The 27,680-nt window shown below is 39.3% G+C and overlaps 1 protein-coding gene across 1 annotated transcript in view; it reads left to right on the forward strand.

The window, feature by feature from the left end:
* Positions 1-27,680, forward strand: part of PDE1A (phosphodiesterase 1A) — a 199,586-nt gene that overhangs the window by 140,536 nt on the left and 31,370 nt on the right. Inside the window, exons 2-4 of the mRNA XM_089519624.1 lie at positions 9,038-9,151; positions 21,564-21,746; positions 23,903-23,969. Of these exons, the coding sequence (XP_089375750.1) occupies positions 9,038-9,151; positions 21,564-21,746; positions 23,903-23,969 (364 nt within the window). The remainder of the gene's footprint in view (positions 1-9,037; positions 9,152-21,563; positions 21,747-23,902; positions 23,970-27,680) is intronic.

A 27,680-nucleotide genomic window follows, 5' to 3' on the forward strand; every position in this document is an offset into this window, starting at 1 on the left:
TATGAAACCTTAAAGATGTTGTTGCTGATTCTCAGCGTGCACATGTTCCCCACAGACTGGCCTTAACCAGCTCTGCCTACTGTTCCTCCTAATGTGCCAACAAGGTTTATTAACTCAGGAAATGAAAAACACCAGCAATGCCCACTTACTTAACCATACATCCTTTGCCCTTTTGCACAGTTTTGGCCTATGCTTAATTACTGTGGGCTTTTCCTCCTCCCTGTGTATCACTCTACATTGAAATTATATCCATCTCTGTTTCTTTATGCCTCATTTATATAAAAAGAATACTAATCTTACAGTACTGTCTCAAGGTGAACCTACACATCCTGGACCTCTCCAGAATGCCGGTGATGAATTCCATTAATGAATGTGACCTGATATACCCCCTGTTTTCCTACCCATAGAAAACTAACCTGTCAGTGAGAAGAGGGTTTTTTCCCAACTTGTTATTACATAATTTCCCCTGTCCTTTTTTACTTCTTAACCCGCTGGTGTAATCTCAAAAAAAGTTTTGGCTAATCATTGGTACCCCTATGCTCTCTGTTTTAATATCAACCGTGAAATGCCAAGTTATTTTGGAGGGTGGGTGAGTGGGAATCCACATTTGACATTCGCTCCTTGACTTACCTGGTTTGGTTGATCTGTCCTAAAAATAACAGGGAAATAATTGTAATTAGAGATGTGGGCTGGCATTCCGGACTCTAGATTCATAACTGCTCTGTATTCAGCAAGATTATATATTCACGATTGTGTGAATACATAATTGTGTGATTATGTATTCACTATTGCCACAGTTGTAAGTGCCCCCCCCCCCCCTTAATAGCTACCAGCTACATGGACTTTGGAGGCCGATTGTTGGTGTGATGAAGGTTGGAGTGATGGAAGTTGATCTTTTCTGCTGCCACTCACAGCGACTGAGGCTGTAACAATCAGAATCATTTCCTCCCCACACCTTCATTTACTGAGTGAGGTGAAATCTGAAATCCCATTTTTCCCCTTGCACAAAACTATTGGTTTTATGCAAAAAAACACTGGGGTTTGCATAAGATGCAAATAAAAATGTCATTTTAAAAGTCCTCGTTTGCAAACAGACAAAAAAGAAAACACACACTGAAAAATATGCAAAATTCTCATCATTTGGCTGGACGTGGGCATGTGTGTTTGAAATTATTCATCCTTGCATGTGAGAATGGAATTAATGAAGATTTACTTCCTTACCCATTACTACTTCCAGCTTTGCCTTGAGCTACAGCTTCATGGCAATTGGGGACATATGACAGCTTTTACAAAATATGTTGTTGTTCAAGAGATACTTTTTCATTTGTAAAAATCTACATTTCATTTAAAAAATTTTTTTAAACTAACCTCTCAGGCTTATGAAAATGCAAGTCAAAATAATGCTTTCCAGCCAAAAGCAAGTAACAGCTATTTGTATAAGATTTATAACAGTCTGAGCGACTCAGATGTAACTAAATGCAAAGCTCTTAAGGAACATCCTGTCATCTTTCTTGTGCTCAAATTATCTTAAAATCTCAAAGAATATTAAAAAAACCCTCCCTGCATGTTGTTCAAAGACATAGCCACATTAGTCTGGAAAATCAGTATGCAAAGGGATCTTGTAGCACCTTTGAGGCTAACTGAAAGAAAGAAGCTGCTAGCATGAGCTTTCACAGACTTGAGTTTACTTCCTCCTCATCAGTTTCTTTCAGTTAGTCTCAAAAATCCTCTGATACGTATATGCTGGAAGAAAAAAGATAGTTCATAATCTTGTATAGCATGGACCCGTATCATTGGATTCACAGTACCTGAAAACAGTAAAGAATGCAGTACTAATTGTGTCCTACATGCATGAACAAAATAAACCATAACAGGACTTCTACCTCCACCGGATCTGCAGTGTCCTTTATGGAACTGGAGACCAGCCTGTCGCCTACGCCTCTCCTGTTGTTAACTACCATCAAATTGACTTCAACATATGATGATCCTATTAATGAGAAATCTTCAAGTCACCCGATCCACATCAGACTTGCTCAGGTCTTGCAGACTCAGGGTCATTATTTTCTTGATTGAGTCTATTCATCTGGAATGCAGTCTTCCTCTTTTCCCAAAGCCTTCTGTCTTTTCATGATGTAGTAGCCAAAGTACGGTAGTCTCAGTTTAGTCATCTTGGCTTCTAGAGAGAGTTCAGTCTTGATTTTCTGTATGGAGTTTTATCACATTAGCGAGATCCCACGGGGAAAACGGGATTTAAACAAGAGTTAAATTAGAGAAAACCTTGAAATGCCTGAAGTTTATCGCACAATGTCACTGTTAACTTGAAATAACATGAAGTTAAACCAGAGGAAAATGGCAGCTTTTTACTTTCAGGAAATTCTGAAAGTAAAAAGGTGGTGTTTTTCTCTGGTTTAACTTCGGTTTAAGTTGGCATTATTTTACTTTAGCAGCAATTCAGTGTGATAAACTTCCCAAATTTGTAGGTTCTGTTTAAATACGAATTTAACTCTTAAATCCCATTTTCCTGCAGGATCTCGATTAGTGTGATAAAGCTCTATGGTCCATTTCATGGTTATTTTAGTGCTGCATGGTGACCATAGAACTCTTCTCCTGTACCACATTTCAAACGAGTAGCTTTTCTTACTATCTACTCCTGCTAGATCCTTAAAACTGAGGGTTTTGCTTGCTTGAGAGATTTATATGTCATATTAAAAACACATGATTTCCAATACAGTTTACAGCATTCTGAAACAATACAAAATCTATTGCAGCAATATATTAGTCTATTGTCTTGTGGTCAGTGGAGATGAAACAGAGTGTTTTTCCAAGCTCAAAGGAAAGGAAAGAGAAAAAAGACCTGTAAACTTTTTATCCAGTGGCTAGAACCAGGCAGGTCTTCTCCGTGCCATGATATGGAATGAGCCCAAACATTTCCCTGCTTTTTGCAGAGTAAGAAATGGCAACTCCTGACCTGTCAACCAAACTGAAGGTACATTGTACCCCAAACCAGCCAGACAGCAATCCCCACAAGCATATACTGTATTTGTCTATTTCTGGCTCTCCCATCAATTACATTGCTAACAGTTTGTATCTATCTTATGGAATCCTTGGAATTAGTTTGTTGTGGCACCAGAGCTCTCTGACAGAGAAGACTAAATGGACTACAAAATTACAGTTCCTAGAATTCCGTAGCATTGTGCTATGGCAGTTAAAGTGGCATCAAACTGAATTATTTCTGCAGTGCAGATGCAGCCTGAGGCATTTCCATCTCACTCAGCCTAATGGCAGGGATGTCTTTGGGAATACAAGGGAGAAACCCCCAGTAGCAAGCTTCCTTGCAGTTCCTTCTCAAATGGGAGGGACCATTGAAAGACATCAGAATTCGGCAGTGCCAGTTTACAGGAACGTCTTGCAAATAATCTCAAAACCTGAGTCTTCAGCCTTTGTGTTAATAATAAATAGGAAGAAAACATCACAAGCACACTTTGCTGCTGTGGGTACCTCTAACATTCAAGAGTTGAATAACTTTTAAATACTGCATCTATAAAATTTAATCAAGCTTTATCAAATATTGAGCACAGGTCTACCAAATCCTAGAGGAGAGACCCTGGGGCCTCATTATTTCCAATTAATTATTATTTTATATGTAGGCACTGAATTATGCCTAAGGGAGTAGGCCAGTTTAGCTTAATTTCTCTCACAAGAGGCAGAAATGTAAAACTAATTTTCTCAAAGGAAATTAAATGGCCACTAATGCTGGGTCTCATTTATAATGCATCTTTATCTGAAAGATTCTATGGTATTAGCTCATAAGCAGGAAGACAGATGTAGTCTTAGCACTGTTAATCAAATCTTATTAAAAACGTTTCTAGCTCCCCCCTCCAATTCTTTTTTCCTTTCCTGGTGTGATTTAAAGAAAAAAAAATCCTGCCCTTTCTTTTATAGCACTGAGTGGATAAGCCAGCTATACCTTCTGAATTAGGAATCAGATCAGTCTTTTTCTATTTATGTTATTCTATTTATTATTATTTTAAAAAACAAGTTGAGACAACCCTATGTCCTGAGAAATTCCAGGGTGGTATAGAGTAATAAAAGTACAATATAGTAAAGCACATTATAGTTATGTGCTTTCACATCTTATGGCAACCCTATTACACAGTCTTCCTGACACAATTTGTTCAGAAGTTTTTGTCATTATTTTCCTCTGAGGCTGACAATGAATGACTTGCCCAAATTCAGCCAGTGAGTTTCCATGGCTGAGCTCAGGTTTGAACCCTGGGCTCCCAGAGTCCTAGTCAAGTCATTACACCATTTCCAACAGAAATAATCAAACAGATTTAAAATATGTTAGCAAATAAACATTTGACCGGATGCTGAAAAGACTTCAGTTCTGAATCCAGGACTTCCAGGGAAGATTCCTAAGTGAATTAATGAATGAATGATTTACTGAATTAGTCTACTGAACATTTTAATTTTAATAAAACAGTGCAAATAAAAATACTGCAATACAGTTACCATTAAAAAGATTAACACGACACATTATATTAAAGTAACAGTGAACCAGAGTAAAACTGTGCCAACTGAAAATCCCTGCCTCCCTTTGCACCACATTTTTTCTTTAAATTGGCAGCCTTGGATGCAGACAGTGCAACCTTTTGAGACACAGAATGATTAGAACCATTCAAAAAGAAAAAAAGCGTCTTTGACATAGTCCAGTTGCTCATGCTGTTCAGAAAGAGGCCCAGATATTTTTATTTTTATTGGAGAATTTTAAATTTAGGTCCTCCACCAATTGTTCCAATAAAACCTCTATGTTATTAGAGTGGTACTGAGAATTGCCTGGTGGTATATAGATCTTTACGAGGCTTAGGTTTACACCTGAGATTTTCAACCTGACTACAATACAATTCGAGGATCTACCAATATTTGCAACTGAATCCTCATCCCAAACCAGATCTTTTTTTACCAAAATAGCTACCCTCCCACACTTACCTTATCCTTCCTGCACTAAGCACCCTGGCGCGGAGCAAGGACGTCACGTCTGCGCCGCCCTGTCTAGAGGCGGCGCGGCCGTGACGTCCTCACGGCGGTGGCCATATGGAAGGGCCGCTGCCATTTAGTGCGTGACGAGCACGCACTAGGGTTAGGGCGGTGCGGAAGCACCGCCCTTTTGTAACCCTAGTGCGTGCTCGTCACGCACTAAAGTGCCGGTCTGTAACCGGCGAATATTGGGTTTTTTTAAAGCCGACATTTTTCAACAAGAAAAAGAGTGACAGAGAATATGTTTTATTGCCTCTTTTAGAACCACACCATTATCAGAGTGGTTTTAAAGAAAGCAGAAGAGATTAACATCTGTTTCAGTAAACAAAGGATCAAGAAGTAGTTTAAAAAACCTGCTGTAACAATGCCTGAAAGACAGATTAAATGTCTTCAGGCCAGAAAAAAACAGACCTGTGAATGAAATCAAATATGTTAGCAAGCTTGGCACTATCATTAAACCGAACTGAGGCAGCTCTGAGGAGCTGAGGGGCAGAGGGGTGGCATAGTGTTAGACAATAGGGTTGGGGATGCCCTAGTGCAGTGGTTCCCAACCTGTGGGTCGGGACCCCTTTGGGGGTCGAATGACCCTTTCATGGGGGTCGCCTAAGACCATTGGAAAACACCTATTTAATTACAGTTATGAAGTAGCAATGAAAATAATTTCATGGGTTTGGGTCACCACAACATGAGGAACTGTATTAAGGGGTCGCGGCATTAGGAAGGTTGGGAACCACTGCCCTAGTGCCTACCGTGTATCCCCTAAGTGGGCCTGTTCCCCTCTAGTGTAGTTCTATCTCTCCTCTGCTTGTAAGATGCAACTGACAGGCTGGTGAATTTCTGTATAAGGAATGGAAAGGTACCTTCTTTGCCTTTGCCATCTTTATCAAGCTCTTCAGCTGGCACTCTGGTTTGTGTGAGCAGTAAGCTGGAAAATCTTGCAAGTTTTCAAGTTTTGACAGCTCCCTTCTTCCACCACAGTCCTTGTAAGACCTAGCCCAGAGTGTTCACTGAGGCTGCTATCACACTGCAGAAATAAAGCAGTTTGATATCACTTTAATTGCCATGGCCTAATGCTATGTATCTGCAGTTTTGTGAAGTATTTAACCTTCCTTGTCAAAGAGCTCTGGTGCCCCACCAAATGAGAAATTCCAGAATTCCTTAGCATTGACCCTGGCATCAGACTGCTTTATTTCTGCTATGTGGCAGCATTCTTAAGTTCTCCCAGCCTGCTGGAGAGGGTTCTTCATGGGGTAACATGGGTTACAGGAGGAAGGAGGAGAAAGGAAAGATCTGGGCCATTTGCTTGCCTTCGGCTCATGGCAATGTTGGATTTTATCCTATGGTGATAATAAAACTTAAATTTAAATGCCATAAATCAGGTGAGGGGAAACTGTGGCCCTTTATGTGTTGGGCTGGTCTGCAACTCCTTTCCAGCATAGCCTGTGGTGAAGCATTATGGGCACTGTCGTCCTAAAACATCTGGGTGACCACTGGTCACCGAGCAGTCAATAAACATATACAAATGAAGTAGTTGAAGACAAATAGTTCAAAACCAGGCACCTTGTCTATACTGCTGACTTTAGCAAACATGGGCAAACCTCCACAGTTTGGGTAAACATGCCCACATGGTAAGCTGATCCTTTATGCCTACCAAGTAGTTTTGTGAATGGGTTGTTAGCATGCTGATGTTTTACTCTCAGAGAGAATATCAATGACATTTGAAGATTAAACTGCTTAGCTTTACAAATGAGGTACTCCAAATGTTTTATTAGATGAGTTTGTACCTTTTTTCCCCTTTCGAAAACCTTAAGAGAACTCACATGAGGACATTTGGGATTAGTTGAAAGAAATATTGTGGGGCTCTCCTTGCATGGGGCCAAAATAAACAAAGAGGAGCAAGAGAGCTCAGGCTATTTATACCAGCAGTACAAATACATGCCAAAGCAACAGCATGTGTGTTGTAGCTTTAAACAGTCATGCATACAAAACAATTGAAGCACCTGTAGGTATGGTGTGAAATGTTAAATTTAGTTTTATAAACAAACTTTTCCCCAAAGGATGATTTCTAAGCCTATATTTATCATCTTCTTTTTTTTAGCTAAATACCCATTATTAGAGGGGTGGAGTGTTTGGGGTGGGAAAGCATATTTTGCAAAGATCCTTATACATGAGTGTGTGTGTGTGTGTGTGTGTGTGTAAGGAGGGTGTGTAACTCACTGTTTGGGCATCTGCTTTGTATGAAAAATATGCCAGGATCTGTTCTTGGCATCTCTCAAGTGCTGATAGGAAAAAAACTTATCTAAACCCTGGACAGCCATTGACAGTATCAACAGTACTGGCCCAAATGGTCTAATGGTCAAACTCAGTATAAGGCAACTTCAGATGTCCCTTATGTATTGCGGTGTGCACTCTATGTATGTGCAAAGACAAATCCCTCCCCATGCCCACAGGGCTTTTGTCAGACAGACCCAGCTGACCTTATATTTATTTACATTTATTATTTATTTCTTTTATTTATATGGTGCGTTTCTCCAAGAATGGGACCCAAGGTGGCTCACAGAAGGAAATCTATTAAAATCTACAGTGCAATTTTAAAAACAATTAAAAACAGTCACAATTAAAACCATAGAAAATTAATTAAATCGATACCAAAGTTTTTAAAAAAAATAAAACATGCACTGTAATAATAAGAATAAAAATCATGTGTGTGTGTGTGTGTGTGTGTGTGTTAAAAGCCTGCTAAAACAAGTTTTTCCCCCACTGGTGAAAGGAAAGCAGGGAAGATGTCAGCTTAGCATCCCATCAAAGCCCCTACTTTCCTCAATTTGGGTTATTTTTGTTGGATTTTTTAACCTTAGAAATACGATCAAGCCACTACACCACTACTTCTGTGCAATTTATTTATTGATTGGATTTGTAACCCACCTTTCTTCTAGGATAGACTGCAAGAAATGGAGAGAGGCACCATCTTGCCCTTTGCTTCAGTTACAAGACTTAGCATAGCTCTGTGTATTTGTTCAGACAGTACTGGAGTTAGAATGTCTTCCACTGTTTATGATACATACTTGTCTCCAGATCACAGTGAACCAAAGTGTCTTTCACTGTGTCTCATTTTGAATTTTGCTTTTATGTGTGCTTGGGCTACCCAACTTTTAGTGGTATGCTTATTTCAGCTATGGTGAAGTAAACTGATAGTATATATGGTTACCTATATCATGTCTTGCAGCCTGTGTTGTCTCACGTGGGTTTGGGGAGGTAGGAACTGAGAAAAATCTTAAAGGTTGAGGATGACACATCTGAAAATCTCTTCCAAAGCACAGATGGATCGCTGTTGCCATTATAGGTTTCATACTGTCCAGCTGTCCCAATTTGGCAGTGAGAATTCCAGTTTAATTCCCTGCCATCCTTTTTTTTTCACCTGCATTCAAAATGTTTTGGTTTGTCTCTCTTCCTCTCATTTTCTCTCTTTGGTTTTAGCTTACATCATGTGCTGCTGCGTTCATAGTGCAAATGCAGTGCACACTCAATCAACTCAGCAGGGGGGAGAGGACAGATGGAGGCACAATCTTGTTCTTCCCAGTAGACTCAGCCAAAAGTAAACTGCTACAACCTTTCCTAGCTTGTCCGTTCTTCTTAATGAATAACGTTTGCCATCTTGACCACACTCTAATGTTGCTGAGCTGTACATTTCTTGGTTTTCTTCTGTGAAATGTCAAAGGGTGTGGGCTTTCTCATTCACTTCAGCAAACAGTGCAGTCCATGTGGATGTTTATCAAAGTCAAGTCTGCACATCCGTAGTAGCTATCCCTAAAATGTATATTAGTACACAGCTGGGACTTGTGAATCTGGGTGAATTTGTCAAGGATTTTGGTAAAGTGTCACACACCACTTCCCGGGGTGGGGGGGATACAGACATCCTAGTTATTTGAATGGAATGGGATTGCATCTAATAAAAAGACTATTGGAATTTTTTTTTAAATCGCTGTTTTTCTTTCTACAGATTAAGATGTTTAGTGAAACAGCTGGAGAAAGGTGATGTTAACATAGTTGATCTGAAGAAGAATATTGAATATGCAGCGTCTGTGTTGGAGGCAGTATACATCGATGAAACAAGGTAAGCCTTTGAAACAGGGAGGCAGTGGTATAATTTGTTTGGAGATAACCATCTATTCATCCATTTATCTTGCTGTCTGTCACCTGAAACAGACATTCTTAAGCAGCATCAATTTGTACCTGAAACACCCTCCTGTGTAGGGCTGCCATAATTGTCCACTTTTACCAGGGACAAAATGTAGGACAAATTCAAGACCAAACTGTAGGGCAACTGCAGGACAAAACTCAGCTCAAAATGTAGGACATTTAAGGTCCTCCATTTTTCTTCAATGTCCTACATTTTGGGCTGAGTTTTGTCCTGCAGTTGTCCTACAGTTTGGTCTTGAATTTGTTCCACATTTTGTCCCTGGTAAAAGTGGACAATTATGGCAACCCTACTCCTGTGGCCTGTCATACCAACAGAACACCATCACTGGAAAATCTGCATCTACTTTCTGTGGGTGTGCATCTTCCAGTGGTGGCATTCTGCTGATATGTGGTGGTGTCATTGAGGTTGGTGTCACCCCAAGTGCAGGAACTGTCATCCCCAGGTTCAGAGCCACCAGGCCAATAGTACCAATGGAGTAGATAAGACCTCAGTGGAAGAGAAAAGCTCTGGTCTATTGGCCCCAACCGTTGGTGGACTGGGGCACCCACAGGACCTGTCTGTGTTCCATGTTTTCCTGGTCTACCTGTTTTGTTCACAAGTCCCGAAGGGGTCCAGGTGCCATTTGGTGAAGGGAGAGGCCTCCAGAAGTTCACCATGGCATGCCAACAGCATCCCAGTTAGCCTTCTTATCACCTCTGGGTGGGCGCACCCAATCCTTACTAGGTTTTGGTCTCCATGTCCTTCCCTTTGAACCCTGACTTTCTCTTTGGTTTGATCTCAGAGAGTCCATGTCTATCTCCAGTGAGGCATAGTGGTACACGCCACACTGGAAGGCAGATACTTCCTTCTATGGTGTCACTTTGTGTGGTCCACACCACTTAGAAATGCTCCTATTGCTAGGATAGGTATGTCCTAGTGGTAGAGGGGCTCTGGCAGTATAAGCACTGTTTCACTGGTTGGCCTCTTTCTTCACCAGCAGAACATTTCCAAAATCCTTTTGGTACATCTTTAGCCAGCCTTAGGATTGCTTCCCAAGTGTTGAATCAGGAGATTTCTGGCTCAAGCATCACTTCTGCCAGAGATTAGTAGTAATATATCACAAGCAATGGTATTATTTTAGCCATTTTACATGGTACGTTTTCATGACTTTTAAACCCTGCTCAAGAGAATAAGGTGTTTATTGGATCTGAAGGGTAATACTTGGTGTTGTTCAATTACTCTGAACATTATAACACACTGTCTGATTTCAACTGAGATACATTCACTTTTTATAAATGCAGGACTTCTATTTCTTTTCTTTTATACCAAGCCTAGTAGAAAGTTGAATTTTGCTGAAAAGGTTTTCACAGCTAATTTCATGTCTTTCATTTTTTTGCTGCCTGAAATGGTTTTTAGGGTTGCCATGTAAATGAAACTGTATCTAGTGTAAGACTAATTTCTAGTGTATTTTCCTAGGTTTTACATTTCACAGTCTTAACCTTTTAACGTTTTGTTCAGAACTGAATGTGCTCCTTACTCTGGCTGCCAAACTGTCTTCAGTACAATTTGATGGCGTGTCTGTCTGCTCCTATTTCCTCGTTAAATTTAAAGTCTGGTCTTTTCATAATTCCAGGGAGCCAACCTTGGTAGATTCAGTGTTATGTAAATATATATTTAATTTATATGAATTTATTGCTTATGTGCCCATGTTAAACATTATACTGTACACCTGAAGTTAACATGATGTGGGTGAGACATAACCTGTATGTGACTTACCATTACTTTTGCTAAAAAAATGGAAATTAATTGAAAAAATCACCCACTATATTGTGCCTTTTATTTACTATTACTTATAAGTTTACTATTATTTGTTAGTTTTATTTTTGCCATGATTATCCTCCTGTGAACTCTAGGTGAAATACTGTACATGGTTCTCTTTCTCAGCACTTTATCATAACATCATGAGATAGATCAGGCTGATCCAAGCAACTGTCCCAGGGCTACCTAGTACGTTTCATGGCTGAGTGCGGACCTGAACCTGAATCCCCTACATCCTAGTCCACTGCTATAGCCACTACACCACAATGGCTCTCTGGTTGTTTTTGTCATTGTAGAAATGTGCCATAGCCTATTATAGCCTCTTTGCATTGAGTGCAAAACCACCTTTGATACTAAGAGAGTCCCCACACCACTACAGTGCAACAGCAACCTTTGGCAGGACCACATCAGGAAGAAGAACATAAAATTCTTCCTTCTCACTTTCTCAAGCCTCTTCCTACAGCTGCTATTTACATTTTAAACAAATTTTGCATATGAATTACTCTGATGAAATTAATAACACACCTAACTTTGCCCTAAATCCATGGATCAAGGGCACTAAATAAGTTGCAAAGCCTGGTTAATTTGGACCTTGAACTAACTGAAGGTAACTGCTCAGTAAAACTGGTTGCAGCTGCTCTGACTGCAGGCATAGAGGATGTCCTGATTTCAGGCTGCAGTGCCCTCATTGCAAGTTGCTGCTTTCTTTTCAGGCCGTCCCACCCAGAATTTGTAATTATTTTGTTGGTTTAGAAAATGTGTCAGCCTCTGTTCTCACAGGTAACCAAAGCAGCCGTGAAAGGAAAAACATAGAATCACAATCCAGTAACAATATACTTGCAGCACAGAGAGCTGGTTAACAAATGCCAGCCTAAAACAGTATGCATGTAAAAGATTCTTACCAGTCCAGGATTCTTTTTGTCATATTCCCCAACAGTTGAGCAACATGCTTTTCAACTATTTCCCCCGGTGTTTTTGAATATTCCTCCGATCCCTAGCACTAAATGCAACATGGGAGTCCTTTCTGAGGGAGGGGAGTGCTGTTGCTCAGTTTTTCATATTTTATATCATATGATGTTTACCAGACATGGGAGGGGGATGAAGGAAAGAGAAAAAGTCTCACGGTATTGAAACAGATGGTTTTATTCTTGCAATTAGCCAAGCGGCTGTTAAAAGATGAAAGAAAAGGGACAGTACATAAACAACAAAAAGTATAACGAGAGACAAGTTACAGTTTGTCATATCAATTTTGTTTACACATATCTTGCATCAAGTTGCCATGTAAAATTTCTTAATTTTAAAAACACCCATTAACCCAAGTAAATTTATACAAGAACAAAACCTTTATGGCTCTAGATGTTTAAGGCTGTAGCCTTAAAAAAATCATATAGGGCAACATCAGATGCCCCTTTGGTTGACCATTTTTTGGATTTGCACTTTTGGGTGCTTGATAAACCTTTTTCCCAGAATGAGAGGAACCTGCTTAAAATAAATAAATAAATAAATAAATAAATAAATAAATAAATAGGATATTGAGACTTAACACATTAGTCCTCCATGGTCTATATGTGGACTTAGGTCCAAAACACACTGCAGAAATAATCTCATTTGAGACCGATTTAACTGCCCTGGCTCAGTGCTAGGGAATCCTAGGAATTGTAGCTTATTGTGGCACCAGAGCTCTCTGACAGAGAAGGCTAAATGTCTCACAAAACTAAAGTTCCCAGTATTCCCTAGCATTGAGCCAAGGAAGTTAAAACAGTCTCAAAACTAGATTATTTCTACAGTGTGTTTTGGACCATAGTGTACATCCATCTACTTTAAAACTTGAGTTTTCACATATCCCCTAACTTTCCACTCTGCTGTAGAATGATAAGGATGTCCTGGTACACGTGAAAAAAATGGAGCATTATAATACACTGCCTCCTGCTTCTCAACCTATCTCTTGCCAGGCGTCTGCTTTGGAAACACTCTTTCTGAAATCCCCGCAAGTGGTTTTAAAGTTGCCCTGTATGTAATATTTTGTACTTGCATAAGTTTAATTGGATTAACAGGCATTTTTAAAATTGACACATTTTATGTGCATCGTGATATAAGATATATGTACACAAAACTGATATGGCAAACTGTAACCTGTCTCCTGTTATAGTGTTTGTTGTTTATGTATGTATTGTCCCATTTCTTTTTTCTTTTATCTTTCAACAATCCCTGAAGAAGGCCGTTAAACATTACCAGGCTGAAATGCCTTGGACTAATTTCAAGAATAAATTTTTCTTTTTCAGCACCCTGAGACATTTCTCCTTCTCTACATCCCTTCCATTGAGTATTACTAGTTCTCTTTGCTTTTTTTTTAACAAGACACACCAAGAAGGAGTGCTAGATTGCAAAACTGAGTCAACCTCAGAACAAGGCATCCTGGGGCCAAGTGGCTATATTGGAAGTGCAGAGTTGTATGACAAGACAACCCTTAGGTTGAGAGTATGTGTGCAACCCTTAGGCTGAGAGCATGTGACTTACCCAAGGTCATCCAGTGGGTTTCATGGCTGAATGAGGACTCGAACTCTTGTCTCCAAAATCATAGTCCAACACTCAGAATCATAGTCCAACACTCAAACTGCTATGCCACATAAGGTCTATATAGTTAGGATAAATTAGATTCCCCCCTCCCTATCTTTTCTGTCCCCTCTGTTTTTACCAGTGCTACTCAAAGTGGTGGTCCCTGGACTTGTGCTGGTCCACAAGCCATCAGCTGCTGATCCCTAGAAAGTTTCCATGAAAACAAAGGTAGCCAATGCACCACAAATATGGTAATGGCCCTGGCACACTGAAAAGGAAAATTGCTGGTCTTCCACATCAAATAACCTGAGTGACACTGACATAGTCTAAGGTTTGGCTTCACGCTCTTCTCCTGCCAGCCGTCTTGCAGCTTACTCCTAGCATGAAGCCTAGTATAGAAGCCTAAATAAATTAGCTGTCCGTAGATGGAGTTATTATAATACACCTTATTTCCTTTGCTTCTCCTTAGCCAATCTCTTTGCTCCCAAAATAGGACAAAATACAGTTCCTGGGCTCACTGTTTTAAGCCAGAACACTGAAGTGGAAGGGAGGAGGGAAAGAGACAGAATCTGTACAGTTGCACCGTGGAGTTGGGGAGTTTGGGAGGAGAAGGAGAGAGAGATGGAGTGGGAGAAAGCCAGGTAGCACTTTCTGCTTCCACTCCAAAAAATCCTTCAATCAGTCATGTCTGAGACAATGAGACAATCATTTGTGTATCTTCTAAACAGTGGCTTTCAGTCCAAACTGCAATCCATCATCCAAATAGGTGCACCATCTTGGATAGCTCTTTTAAAGTTCAGTCTAAAATCCAAAGTGGATTCACTGCCTTTGGAAGCCACCAACCGTTAGCCACCACTGCTTTGTAATATTAAAAAATATTCTCCTTCCCAGTAACTTGTGTTTCCAATCCAGGGAGTGCATTTCATAAGAATAAGTAAGCATGGCAAAATGACAAGTTTCTGAACTCACAGTAATAATTCCCTTAATAATTTATTTTTCAAATTTACACTGTGTGCCATGAAACTCATTTTCTGTTTGGAACAGGTGCAATACACTTAACTAGAGCAGATCCCTCATGCTTCACTCCTGAGGATTTTATTGGCAATAATAAATGTCACTGACATCAGCGAGACTTGACTTCCAAATAATTTCATTTAAGCCTAGAATGTATATGACATAAAAGCAGCACCCTCATTTTGTAAAATGAACTCCTAAAATTAACGTGCAATATTTTATGTTGACTTGGAAAATTCTTGGTGTCTCTGAACTAGTTTTATTGCCACATACTGGAACTATTAAAAATATTTCTTTCAAGAATTCGGGGAAGACATTTGAATGAAACACTTCCCACAATTTCCCCAGTAGATTGTGGGTAATAGTTGGCAAATAATAGCAATAATTTTGCTATTATCTAGCAATTGTATAAATGAGGAGTGAAATGAAAAAAGATCTTCTATAGATGTTGATGTGATAATTGCCAAAGATGTAGTGAATGTTGATTCTTTCAGAATTTAAGGGGCCTACAGGAACACGCTGAAAAATAGATCTCAAAGCTTCACTGAGTGCCTCTTAGTAAATGTCACCCACATGTTGATTGTTAATTGACAGAGGAAATTTCCCATGCATCCCATGTATGTAAAAAGTGAACCTTCTTAACTAACCATTTTCATATGTTCTGTTTAACAACTCACAATCTTAAGGATTACCAATAAATAATAGTATTCACTGTAATGGGTGTACATTTGTGTCTGTGCCAACTTTTACCGTTTGAAATAAGAATTGGTGTTGGTGGTGGGGGAGAAAGCAGTAGCATTCAACTGTACAAAGCAGTGAGCCAGAATATGTTTGCATCCTGTTTCTGGAGAAAGGATGGGATAATAAATAAGAAGGAAGGAGAGGGGGAAAAGGTGAGGAAGAGGAAGGAGAGAAAGAAGACAGGAGAAGAAGAAATAGCAGGAGGAGGAGGAAGAGGAGAAAGAAAAAGAGGAAGAGGGTGAGATGAAAGAGGTGAGGAGGAGGAAGAGGAGACTCCTTGTGATACTATATCAAAGACAACAAAGAGAAAATATTCACAAATGTACACAGAAGAAACAAAATATGCCTGTAGGAAGAAAATTATGAAAAAAATACCATGAATGTATGCCATATAAGGGCAGTATATTAAGAGTATAGAAGGAAGAGTCAGAAGGAAATCTGGAAATAGTTACAGAGATGGACACTGGAAAAAGAAGCTGAAGGTCTTATATTTCTGACTCAAGAACAGGCACTTCAAACAACTAACATTAAGGCAAACATTGGGGGAGGGATACCTAAGGATAGTAAATTATCTGTGTGCAAAGAAAAAGATGAAACTTCTGATCACGTCATTAGTTCATACAATAAGATTGCCCAGACTGAATATAAAAAAACATAATATTAAAGCAGCTGCAATGATACATTAGATTCTATTCAAAATATAGAATTGGCCATTTGCAAATAACTGGAAGGAACATAAGCCTGAAATAGTGATGGGAAAATCTTATGGAACTTCAAAATTCAGTCTGATAAGCAGTTAGAACATCATATGCCAGACATAACTGTGGTTGAGAAAAAGAACATTTGGATTATAGATGTGCTAATCCCTGAAGACAAAACTGAAGACAAAAAGAGGGAATAGATTATTAAATGTAGCGACCTACCAACTGATATTCAGCACCTCTGGGAAAACAAAACAAGATTGGTTCCAGTAGTGGTAGTTGCCCAGGAACAATCCCAAATATACTGTCAAAACATCTGAATGAAATCACCATAAATAGACTCACGAGAACACAGTTACAAAAAACATCTACACTACTTGGAACATGCCACATTATCTGACAATACTTCACTGATTCTTAGATTCTTGAATACAATCCAAATCACTCAGGTACCAAAATTCCAATCAGCAACATCTGGTGGACTATGGGCCCAAACAGACAGGCCAAAATAAAACTGCTTCGGGTCACTTTGGAGGTTTACTATTTGAATGATGCATGCATCCTAAGAGGCCAGGAGCCATACCAAAGCCACACTCCAATCCTAAGGACTTGAGTGCAGCTTTGGCACAGCTTCTGGCCTCTTCAGATGTGTGTGTCATTTAAATAGCATACCTCCAAAGTGACCCGAAGCAGCTTTATTTTGGCCTGTCTGTTCGGGCCCTATGATACTGAAAATAATTATTTTCCAATATGTTGTTCATTCTAGACTCAAACCCTTAGTCTTATAACTTGAATGTTCCATGTAACCTGAGATTATAGCATGAGCCCAGTTTGCTGTGTGTCAAGAACTTTAATTTTTTTACTGCTATCGTCCAAAGTCTGTTCTAATCCTGTATGTACATATAACCATCTGGCCCACCCTTCTTGGTTTCATGGTCAACTTTAGCATTTTCTTCTAGATAGGAGGTGCCATTGTGGGTGACTGGGGCAACTGGGGCAAGTCTTCAGAGAAACATGAGTAAGTTGATTGGAGCCAGGTTTGCTAACAGCACCTGGCATCCTAAGGCAGTTTCCAGGGCGTCAATATGCCCCCCCCCCCCAGCTCTGACACCTGCCCTGAATACCTGACGCCTGGAAGCCTCCATTTGAATTTTCTCAGAATCCTGGAACACTCCAGATCACAGTGAAAAATTAACATGATCATTCTTTGCTATCTTTGAAGTGTTGATGCCACCAGCATTGTCAGGTAAGCATGACTTAATCAATTTTAAAAAACAATAATAAATAGGAAGGCACTAGAAGCCACTTCCTCTAACACCCACTCTGGACCCCAGAAAGAGAAATAAGAATGTTACAGGTAGTTGCAAAGCTTGTTTTTTATGTGGAGTAGTATATGATTTCAGTTTTGAATGAGGAGTGCAAAGACTTTCCCCAAAATATTAAGATGCGGTAGGTGAACACCTGGAGTGAAGTTGCCTGGTAAACCCATAGCCATGTCACAAGGGTTAAATGTGTCAGAGTCCCCAGCTAATAAAATAAAGTGATAATTATATTCCTTGAGTAGCCCAGACCCCATTATGTGTCTAATAAATATATGTGTTTCCCACTTGTTTAGAAAGTAATAGCTTTTAGTGGAAAAATCAATAAGGCTTGATTATATTTTTCCTGTCACTAAAGTTTTCAGTGGGAGAAAGGGAAATTGGGTCCTCATGTCCATGCAGCTCAAAGTAGTTCCAGACCTTAATATTTTTTTCTTAGAAGCTTTAAAGTTTGAAAGTATTGCTGCATCTGTATTGAAGGACAGGATTTTAACCCAGTGTAGATGAGCAGTGTAGTCCTTATTCAAAGAGGTGTTCACTGTAAAGGGTTTAGGATTAGGCACAAGCCAGTTCTACTGGAAGAAATTCCATTTTGCCAAAAGTGCAGAGCAGAACAACTGCTCTGTTGGCTAACATCTGGAGGGAGAATCCCCTCCCTCAAGAGTAAGGGGTGGAGAAGTGGTGGGTTGATGAAAGAGCTACATTACGCCAGATCCCAAGGACACAACCATGATGCTGGTACAAAGTTCAGTCAAAATCATAGTAGTCTTGCATACGTTCCTACAATCCTAAACTGGAAGAGATTGGAATTCAGCACAGTTTCCAAGTGTTGGCTCAGATGGTCCCCTGGGTGTCTTGGCTAAATAGGAATGGGTCTGAAACAGAAGGACAAGAACAAGCTATTGTATTTCTGCTCATAACAGAATTGTCTATTAATATCCATCGTGGGCAGAGAAGCCCGGTTATAACAGGTCCTTTCCATTATCTGGACAATACAAATGAGTCCTCCACCCAGGTAAGCAAAGGGCTAATGAGATGTTAGGCTAAGTTAGATTTTGTTGGGGTCAGACTCATAGTGGAGTATAAGAGACAACCAGTCAGAGTGACCAGTGGCCAAGATGATTCTAAATAGATTTTTAAGAGCCTCAGGTGACAAAAGGAATGCTTTGGGACTGGGGGTTCTGTCCCACCTCCGGGAGGGGAGTGCCAGATTCCTTGCTACCCCCGTGAACATCCAGAACCCTGGATCTCATCTGATTGTGAATAGAACAGGGAAATATGTTTAGGCACCAACACCAGGGCGTATGTTTATTTTCTGATCTTGGCTGAATATGATCTAGATTATTCTGTAACTTGTAACTTCTCTAAGTGCGCCTGAAGGGAGGTGCCCTTCATGAAGAGAAATATCATTTGCTAATGTAGATTATTTGCTTACCATAAAGATTGCTTCACAGACTTCCTGACTTTCACCTCATTTGGTGGGGAAATCTCTGCCAAGTTGGAGGTGAAAGTGCTACTTGGAACCCCAGTAACTTCCAACTAAGTTACTGGACAGAGGGTGGGGGGATCAAAATCAGTAGGTGGTGGCAGCTTAGTTGACATAAATGATCTCAAGGTGTCTCACTCTTGCCCAGCCATAGTAGGAACAGGGCTAAATGAGATGGCATGGTCTCTAGAGGTCTCATTCAGCTCAGCAGAAGTAGAAGAAGGACCCAAGAAACCTCACAAGCCTCCCCCCCTCCCCGTCTAGGCAAGATAATAAAAACAGTTTTTGAAAACAAAATTAGGGTGATGTATTTGTGATCCTCTAGCCAGTATGTTAGCTTGTATCTTTTTCCATTTTCTATTTTTTTAATAATGAATAATCCTTTTATCATAACAGTCAAGTCCTTTTTAAAGTGCTTCAGATATTATTTCTCATTTGTTAGCTGAAGTGCTACTAATTTTCTTCAACTATCCTCTGAGAATAAACAATATTAGAGAAAGGAAATATAATCAGGTCTTCAAGCTGAGAGTTGCGACAGGACACTGCTATGGCCTTTGACAATCCATTTCATTATCCATTTCCTGGAATACATTAGGAAGAAATAAGAAGAGTATGTCACAAAACAGAGTAGAATAGAATACTAAAGAAAATACACAGGCTCATCTGATGTCACACAAACAGACTTTACTTTCCTCTCACATAGACCCAAAAACACTGGTCCAGGAGTTCATCAATCCTCTGGATCAGATTTGTAAGAGCTGTTTGGCCACTGGTGTCCATTGTTTTGATGGATAGACATTACTGGAAGTATGTAACTCATTCTTTGTTGCTTAATAAGGTGCTGCTGGTGGAGATTACCTGCAGTTATTTTTGATATTAGAGGATTAAATAAGAATAAGGCTTAGATCCTTATCAATCAGATTCATTTATTTCTACCCCATTAAATTATGTTCTAGATACTGCTACATAACACCATGTGAGCTTAACTTCTATTTCTTAGTTAAAATTGTTATTTTTTCCAAGGAGGCATGTAAGAAAGTACAAGGATGGTGTAGAAATGTGTTTCAGTTTCTTTGTTTGTGTAAGAATTTCTGAAAATGCACACACACAAAAATATTCAGAATGGAAAGAACTTGAGATATTATTTATTTATTTACTTATTTATAAAAAGTCATATGCAGAAGACACTGACATTGATAAATTCTTCCACCCAGTGCCAGGTATATGAACACCTGCTGAATTTGGGTTGTACATCCCCCCCCCAAAAAAGACTCTATTTATTTTTGGAATAATTTGCCAAAAATTTGTAAATCACATATTGAGGCTGGAAAGAACTTGAGGTCTAAAAATGCTCAGTGCAGAAGAAACTGAAAAAAAGTGAAAGGTTTTCTCTTGCTTAGGAGATAAAGCACAGTGTTATGGTCAAGAAAATGAACAAGATGTTAACAGTAAAATCAGCAACATAGCTCATGAGAAGTGGAACTGTTTCTGCTTCTAAAGAACAACATTGTTCAATTGCTTTTAAGCAGCTCTGTTGTAAAAGTCAGCAAAGCTTGCAGACATTCCTGAATGTCAGCAACAAATTAGACCTAAAAGAAAAATCTCCTTGGAAATCTCTCTTTTTTCTCTTCCTTGCCAGCCTCAGGATGACTAAAGTGGGAAAGCTTCTATTTCTCCATCTTCCATTACCTAATTTCTTTGTCCAAAATGCATTTTGAGTATTAACAGAGGGGTGGAAAGTTCAAACAGGGAGAGGGAGTCATGGACAAATGATTATACAAAGATCCACTCAGACCTAAAGACAAAACAGGATCTCTGCCATGCGTGTGAAGTAATTATTCAGACAGAAGGCCAATTATTTATTGTTGACTATAATGAATTGTATTTAGAGGAAAGCATGGGCCTTCAAGCCACCTGTCAATTTATGGCAATCCCATGAAATTCATAAGAGTTTTCTTGGACAAGAAATACACAAAGGTGGTTTGTCATTGCATTCCTCTGAAATATAGCCTGTATTTTAATAAGAATATTCTTGGGAGTTGCACCTCTCTGTTTACTGTAAGGAGCAGCCCTCTTTTTTCATATCCTAGGGTTCCAGAGTAGCATCTTGATTTGGAAACTTTTTGTGCAAAATAAAATTAAAAATAAAAAAGGAAAGGGTCCCAATTTCAATTCTTGGCAATGCTAAATAGGGCTGGCAAACCGTGGAGAGCTACAGCCACTAAGTGTAGACAAGGGGAAGAAATGAATCTATAGCCTGACAAGGATGAGCCGGAGATATTTTGCTGCCTGAAGCAGAGCCCAGTGAGTCCAGCCAAGGTGTATAGAACTCAAAACCAGTGATGTGATTTTGGCTTAGCAGGAAGGAAATCCTTATCACATCTCTTCCTATACCTGGCAGTAAAAATCAATAACAACAAATTAAGTGATTGTTTCTGTTTTTCCAAAGAACCCAAAATCTGTAGGAAATCTGGCCCTGGGCTGGACAGTATAAAACTGCTTCCTATGTTACTTCGAGCTGTGGTTCATCTTGTAGCATAATCAAGTGATGCTGAGCACTGGTATTGTTGCAGCTAAGCAACAGTTCTGGTTACTGGGGCTTTGACTGCTTGGTACTTATTTCTTTATTCATACTGTCTAAAATATATGATTCTGTTAAATTCATTCTTGTATGCAGACATCTCTCTCTCTCTGTCTCTCTCTCTCTGCAGGAGACTCTTGGATACAGAGGATGAACTCTCAGACATCCAGTCAGATTCAGTCCCTATGGAAGTACGGGATTGGTTGGCTTCTACTTTCACAAGGAAAATGGGGATGACAAAAAGGAGGCCTGAAGAAAAACCTAAATTTCGAAGTATTGTACATGCTGTACAAGCTGGGATTTTTGTTGAAAGGTGAGTTCTCAGCTTTTAACTTTTCAGTTGTTAACTGCTTAGTAAGACATTATTGAGTATTATATGAGTATTAAATAGTTTTTTGTGGTTTTTTGGGGCTGTGTAACCATGTTGTTTCTCTGAAGATGCCAGCCACAGATGCTGGTGAAATGTCAGAAACAAACCCTTCTAGAACATGGCCACATAGCCCGAAAAACCCACAAAAAATAATGGAAATCGGCCATGAAAGCCTTCGACTCAACACTATTAAATTTTACATCACTGTCCAAGTGGCACAGTAAGCAAGAGAAGTAAGAACCCTGAAGAATTTCTAATCCCCTTTACTTCTCCTTCAAGAGGGAATAAACAACTGAGCCTCATGCTGGGGGTGATCCGTCCTGAACTTTGAAAAAATCTGTATGCAGACCTTGACACTTGGGCTCATGTATCTCAAAATAGCTTGATGCTGCTATGTGCATTTTTAACAACAACAGCCAACACATTAATCGTGCATTTATAGTTACCTAGACATAATCTGTATTGAACTCAGTGGCACTTACTTTTGAATTTACATGGATAGAATTGTATCATAAGCCTACACACTTATTTACAAGGCAATGAGATAACTTTGACCTTCCATTGTAACTCCCTATTGTCCAATTGGCTGCGATTATGGGAACTGGAGTTTAACATGTGTGGAAGGTCACATGTTTATAATTATTTATGATTTGTGATTTATTTATTCTACTGATTTTCCAATATCAGATTACCAGCCCTCTTGTACACCTTTCATTGCATGGTAGGGAGCTGCACTAGTGGTACCTTTTCGCTTTATGATTTTATGTCTATTCCGCTGAATGCATTATGGCTTGCTCCTTGTGAGTCATGTCTAGATTGCACTATAATTCTTTTCCAGCAGGGATGGAAATTGTGTGGCCATCCAAAATATTGTTGGTTTCATTCATCTTCCAGAATTCCATCTGGAAGGTTGCATGGTTTCCACTCCTGGCTCATAGTTAAATCTTTTGCTTACAAGAAAGGTATATCATGGTGTCATTTAAAACAAAGTGACGTTTGATACTTGCATAGATGTGCATTTCATTTCATTTATTATGGCACATAGCCAGCATAGATGTGCATTTCAAAGCAGTGTTAGACCTTAGAAACACAAACATGCAGTAAGGAAAGAATGTTGGCTGCAATTATGGATTTATAATATAAAATTATGGATCCATACCTAATAAGTATTCAGTAAAAACTATGTAACCTGCTGTAAACCTAGGTAAATGCCACCCCAGCCCACCCAAAGAGCCAGTAGCCAGATCATATGAAGGAGGTCTGTTGAGCTTCTGTTAGGGCAAGTAGGAGGATGTTACCACTCTCCTCCCATCTGTGAATGTGATGCAACAGTCAGAGGCAGGAGCTCTGTCACAATTCCTTGTGATATTCTTGCTTGCTGATGGAAGAGTGGTGGTGGAAACATCCTCACACCCTGATTGGAACTGAACTGACTGCTGGCTCTTAAGGTGGCCCTTGGGGTTGGGTTGAGCCAAGAGATGTTATTTAGTTACATCTCCATAACTCAGTAGCCAATCTCCAATATCAGCAGTTCTCAACCTGGCAATATAGTTTCCTGTATTTCTTTCATTTATGCATTTGTTGATTCATTTGTTTTTGTCCTCTTTGTGATGATAATTTTTCAAGAAAGGTCTGAAATATGCTAAGAAAGGACACAAACATTCTGTTTAAGTTCTCTTATAAAGTTGTAGGGTACTAATAAAATGACATTGGCATAACTATGGAGATGCAACAATTGAGAAATGGGATGGTTTCAGTTAGTGACACTGGCTGACTTTCATGTCAGTAGGATGGAGAATCTGCTCTGAGTTTCAATTCATGGTGATGAACTCTGACTCCAGAAAGTTTTAACACCTTGAATAGCTACTTTAAAATTCAAAAACAAACCTGGAATGGATTAACTGTTCCATTGCTGTGGAAACCACCAGCTGCCACTAATTTTTACAATAAGTTACTTAGTACAATATTTTATTTTGGGAGATGGGATTTTGCTGACTCCTGACTTTCACAGATGGAATGTCAGAAGAATTATTCTTAAAAAAAACTGTATTCCCACCAGATTCCAGGTGCTGTTTCAGTGAGTCTTCTTTTTCCTTTAGAATGTACCGAAGGACCTCTAGTATGGTTGGTTTGGCCTATCCAGCTGAAGTGATAGCAAATTTTAAGGTAAGAATGTACCAGGTTGAGAATTTACAAAGTACAAATACATTCCAGTTAATTTATTTGGGCAATGAGGGAAGTCTTATTATTTTCTGTGTAAATTCCAGGTGATTTTGCTGAATCATAGTGGTAGAATTCAAAAATATAGCCACGTTAGTCTGTAGATCTCTCTACTTGCTGAACCATAGTAATTACATAATCAAGTGGCCAATGAATTGGTGGGACAAAGGTTTATAAAGTCAAAGCACTGGATTTATAAAGACAAAGCACATCATCATCATTGCAAATATGAAATATTTTGGGGTGACTTGTTCCTGAATGAGTAATTCAGATCCATTGGCATTTCAAAAGACCAGTTCCTGATGGAGATGAACTTGTTTATTGATATGCATCAACACATCTTCCTGCATTTCAGGACTAGGGAAGGAAAGAATATTGGCAATTATTTGTTTCCTGTGCAGAAAGTGGATCTCCTAAAACTTGGAAAACCCAGTGAGGAAAAATAACTCAGAGGCAAGAATTTGGTGCAGTTTTAACCCAGCGTTTGCACATCTGAGGATAAAATAATGGAAGAACAAAGTAGAGATTTGCATCCTTATTCTGGACTCTTTTTTGTGAGTGTGACAATGAGAATTAAAGGTTGAGTCTCCGTTATCCAAAATGTTTGGGACCAGAACTGTTTTGGATTTGGTGTTTTTAAGATTTTGGAATATTTACATTTACATAGTGGGCTATCTTAGAAATGGAACCCAAGTCTAAACATGAAATTCAGTTATGTTTCATATACACCTTATACACAGCCTAGAGGTAATTTTATACACAACATGTTTTAATAATTTTGTACATGAAACAAAGTTTGTGAACACTGAAACATCAGAAATCAAAGGTGTCACTACCTTAGTTACCCATGTGGACAATTTTGGATTTTGGAATATTTTTTATTTCAGATTTCCAGATAAATGAGACTCAACCTGCATCAAGATGACTACCTAGTTTAGCACTGCACCAAATGACACTGATTTTCATAATCTGATTTTAGACTAAGGTACATGCACATGTGAGTTCTCCATGTACCTCTGAAAGCAACTGCCATTTATTAGGCTGTCACAGGTCTTGAGATCATGAATACAGAGACAGTGGGTCTTTCTGTACAGAGTGTGATAAATTCACCTGGTATTGGAGTACACATTTTGGCATGAAAATAATATGAAGACATGCTCTCATTTCATATGAAGTTTGGTTCTAAATAGATTTGTGAGAAAATATTGTTGTGTATATTGCCCTTTATTTCAATTTCATTTAGATATTAGAACAATATGAGACATCTCATTTTAAAATTATTGCACAAAGAAGCTATCTCCCCTTCCCGCTCCACAATTCCCTAGCAACAGGGTATTAGTTCACTGTATTTCTTCATGCTTATATGCAGAAAAGTCTCAATATCTGGATGCTGTTCAAATAAGCATTCATTATTCAGTGTGCATTGTGAGGAGGTTCACTCCTGCAAGAGTGCTGTGCCAAATGCAAGGTTACATTTTTGTTTCAACTCATGGTCGAAATAAACAATACATTTATCATATTCTTGGCAGAAGTAATTTCTCACATGGTGAAAAACATCTGTTTCTCATACTGTGTGATTTCCCTCACCTTTGCATTTTGCATGCATTGTTTTGTGTTTGGTCTTAGAAGGTAAATGTGTAATTTCTTTGCAAGGCTGATTGATGAAGCATACATCTCTGGCATAATCCCATTGTGAGAAGGGAAATTGGTTAATGATAAGGAATGCAGATGAGAAAGGACATGGATCAGAGTTTTAAGAACACTAACTCTTCACACTACAACATTATGTTACAGATCCTTCTTTTGATTCCATCATATTCTGGGTGTAGGTTCAGTTGCTTCTTCTGATTCTTGTTGTGTGCCTTCAAGTTGACTTATGGCAATTCTAAAATGAACCTATCATGGTGTTTTCTTGGCAACATTTGTTCAGAGCTGGTTTTTGCTTGTCTGCCTGTAGGGCTGAGAGAGTGAGACTTGGCTAAGGTAATCCAGTGGATTTCCATGGCTGAGTGGGGATCTGAACCCTGGTCTCCCACTGTCCTAGTCCAACACTCAAATCACACTGGCTCTCAGTTGCTTACTGTGAAGTAAACCAAGCAAATAACTGTATCAAAAGTATGATTCATCTTGATTTAAGCATTTTTAAATAATCATAGGTTTGGAAGAGACCACAAGGACCATCTACTCCAACCCCCTGCCATGCAGGAACTATCAAAGCATCCCCAACAGATAGCCATCCTGTCTCTGCTTAATGACCTTCAAAGAAGGACATTGCACTACACTCTGAGGGAGTGTGTTCCACTGTCGAACAGCTCTTGTTGTCAGGAAGTTCCTCCTAATGTTGAAGTGGAATCTCTTTTCCTGTAGTTTGCATCCATTGTTCTATTTTTTCCCCCTCTGGAGCAGCAGAAAACAAGCTTATTCCATCCTCAGTGCGACACTCCTTCAAATGCTTAAACAAGTCTATCATATCACCTTTTAAATTACTCTTTTCCAGGCTAAACATACCCAGCTCCCTAACTCTTTTGTCATAAGGCATGGTTTCCAGACCCTTCACCTTTTTGGTGGCCCTCCTTTCGACACGCTCGAGCTTGTCAACATCCTTTTTGAACTATGGTGCCCAGAACTAGACACAATATTAGAGGTGAGGCCTGACCAAAGCAGAATAGAGTGACACTATTGCTTCCCTTGATCTAGACACTATATTTCTATTGATGCAGGCTAAAATAGCATTGGCCTTTTTAGCTGCTGCATCACACTGTTGACTCATTTTCAACTTGTGGTCTACTTGGACTCCTAGATCCCTTTCACATGTAGTCTCATTAAGCCAGGTGTCCCCCATCCTATATCTATGCATTTCATTTTTTCTACCTAGATGCAATATCTTCCATTTCTCTTTGTTGAAGATCATTTTGTTAGTTTTGGACCACTTTCTAATCTTTTAAAGTTTGAATTTTGATCCTGTCTCTGGGGTATTAGCTACTCCTCCTAATTTGGTGTCATCTGCAAATTTGATAAGCATGCCCTCTATTCCTTTATCTAAGTTATTGATAAAGATGTTGAATAGTACTGGGCCCAGGACAGAATTCTGTGGCACCCCACTAATTATTTATCTACAGGATGAAGAGGAGCCATTGTTGAACACCCTTTGGGTTCAGCCAGTCAACCAATTACAAACCCACCTAACAGTTGTATTGTCTAGCCCACATTTTACTAGCTTGTTTGCAAGAATGTCATAGGGAACCTTGTCAAAGGCCTTACTAAAATCAAGATTTGCTATATCTACAGCATTCCCTTTGTCTACCAAGTTGGTGATTTTACCAAAAAAAGGAGATCAGATTAGTCCGGCATGATTTGTTTCTCAGAAACCCATGTTGACTTTTTGTGATTATGGCATTGCTTTCTAAATGTACACATACTCTCTGTTTAATGATCTGCTCTAGAATTTTTCCTGGTATTGATGTCAGGCCAAATAAACGATAATTGTTGGGATCCTCCTTTTTCCCTTTTTGAAGATGGGGACAACATTTGCCCTTCTCCAGTCTGCTGCGACTACTGCTGTTCTCCAGCAGTTCTCAAAAGTTATTGCCAATGGTTCTGAGATTATATTTGCCAATTCTTTTAATATCCCTGGATGTAGGTCATCTGGACACATAG

The sequence above is a fragment of the Sceloporus occidentalis genome, unplaced genomic scaffold, assembly GCF_023333645.1.
Source record: "Sceloporus occidentalis isolate IW3139 unplaced genomic scaffold, rSceOcc1.0.p SCAF_4, whole genome shotgun sequence".
NCBI classification, from domain to species: Eukaryota; Metazoa; Chordata; class Lepidosauria; order Squamata; family Phrynosomatidae; genus Sceloporus; species Sceloporus occidentalis.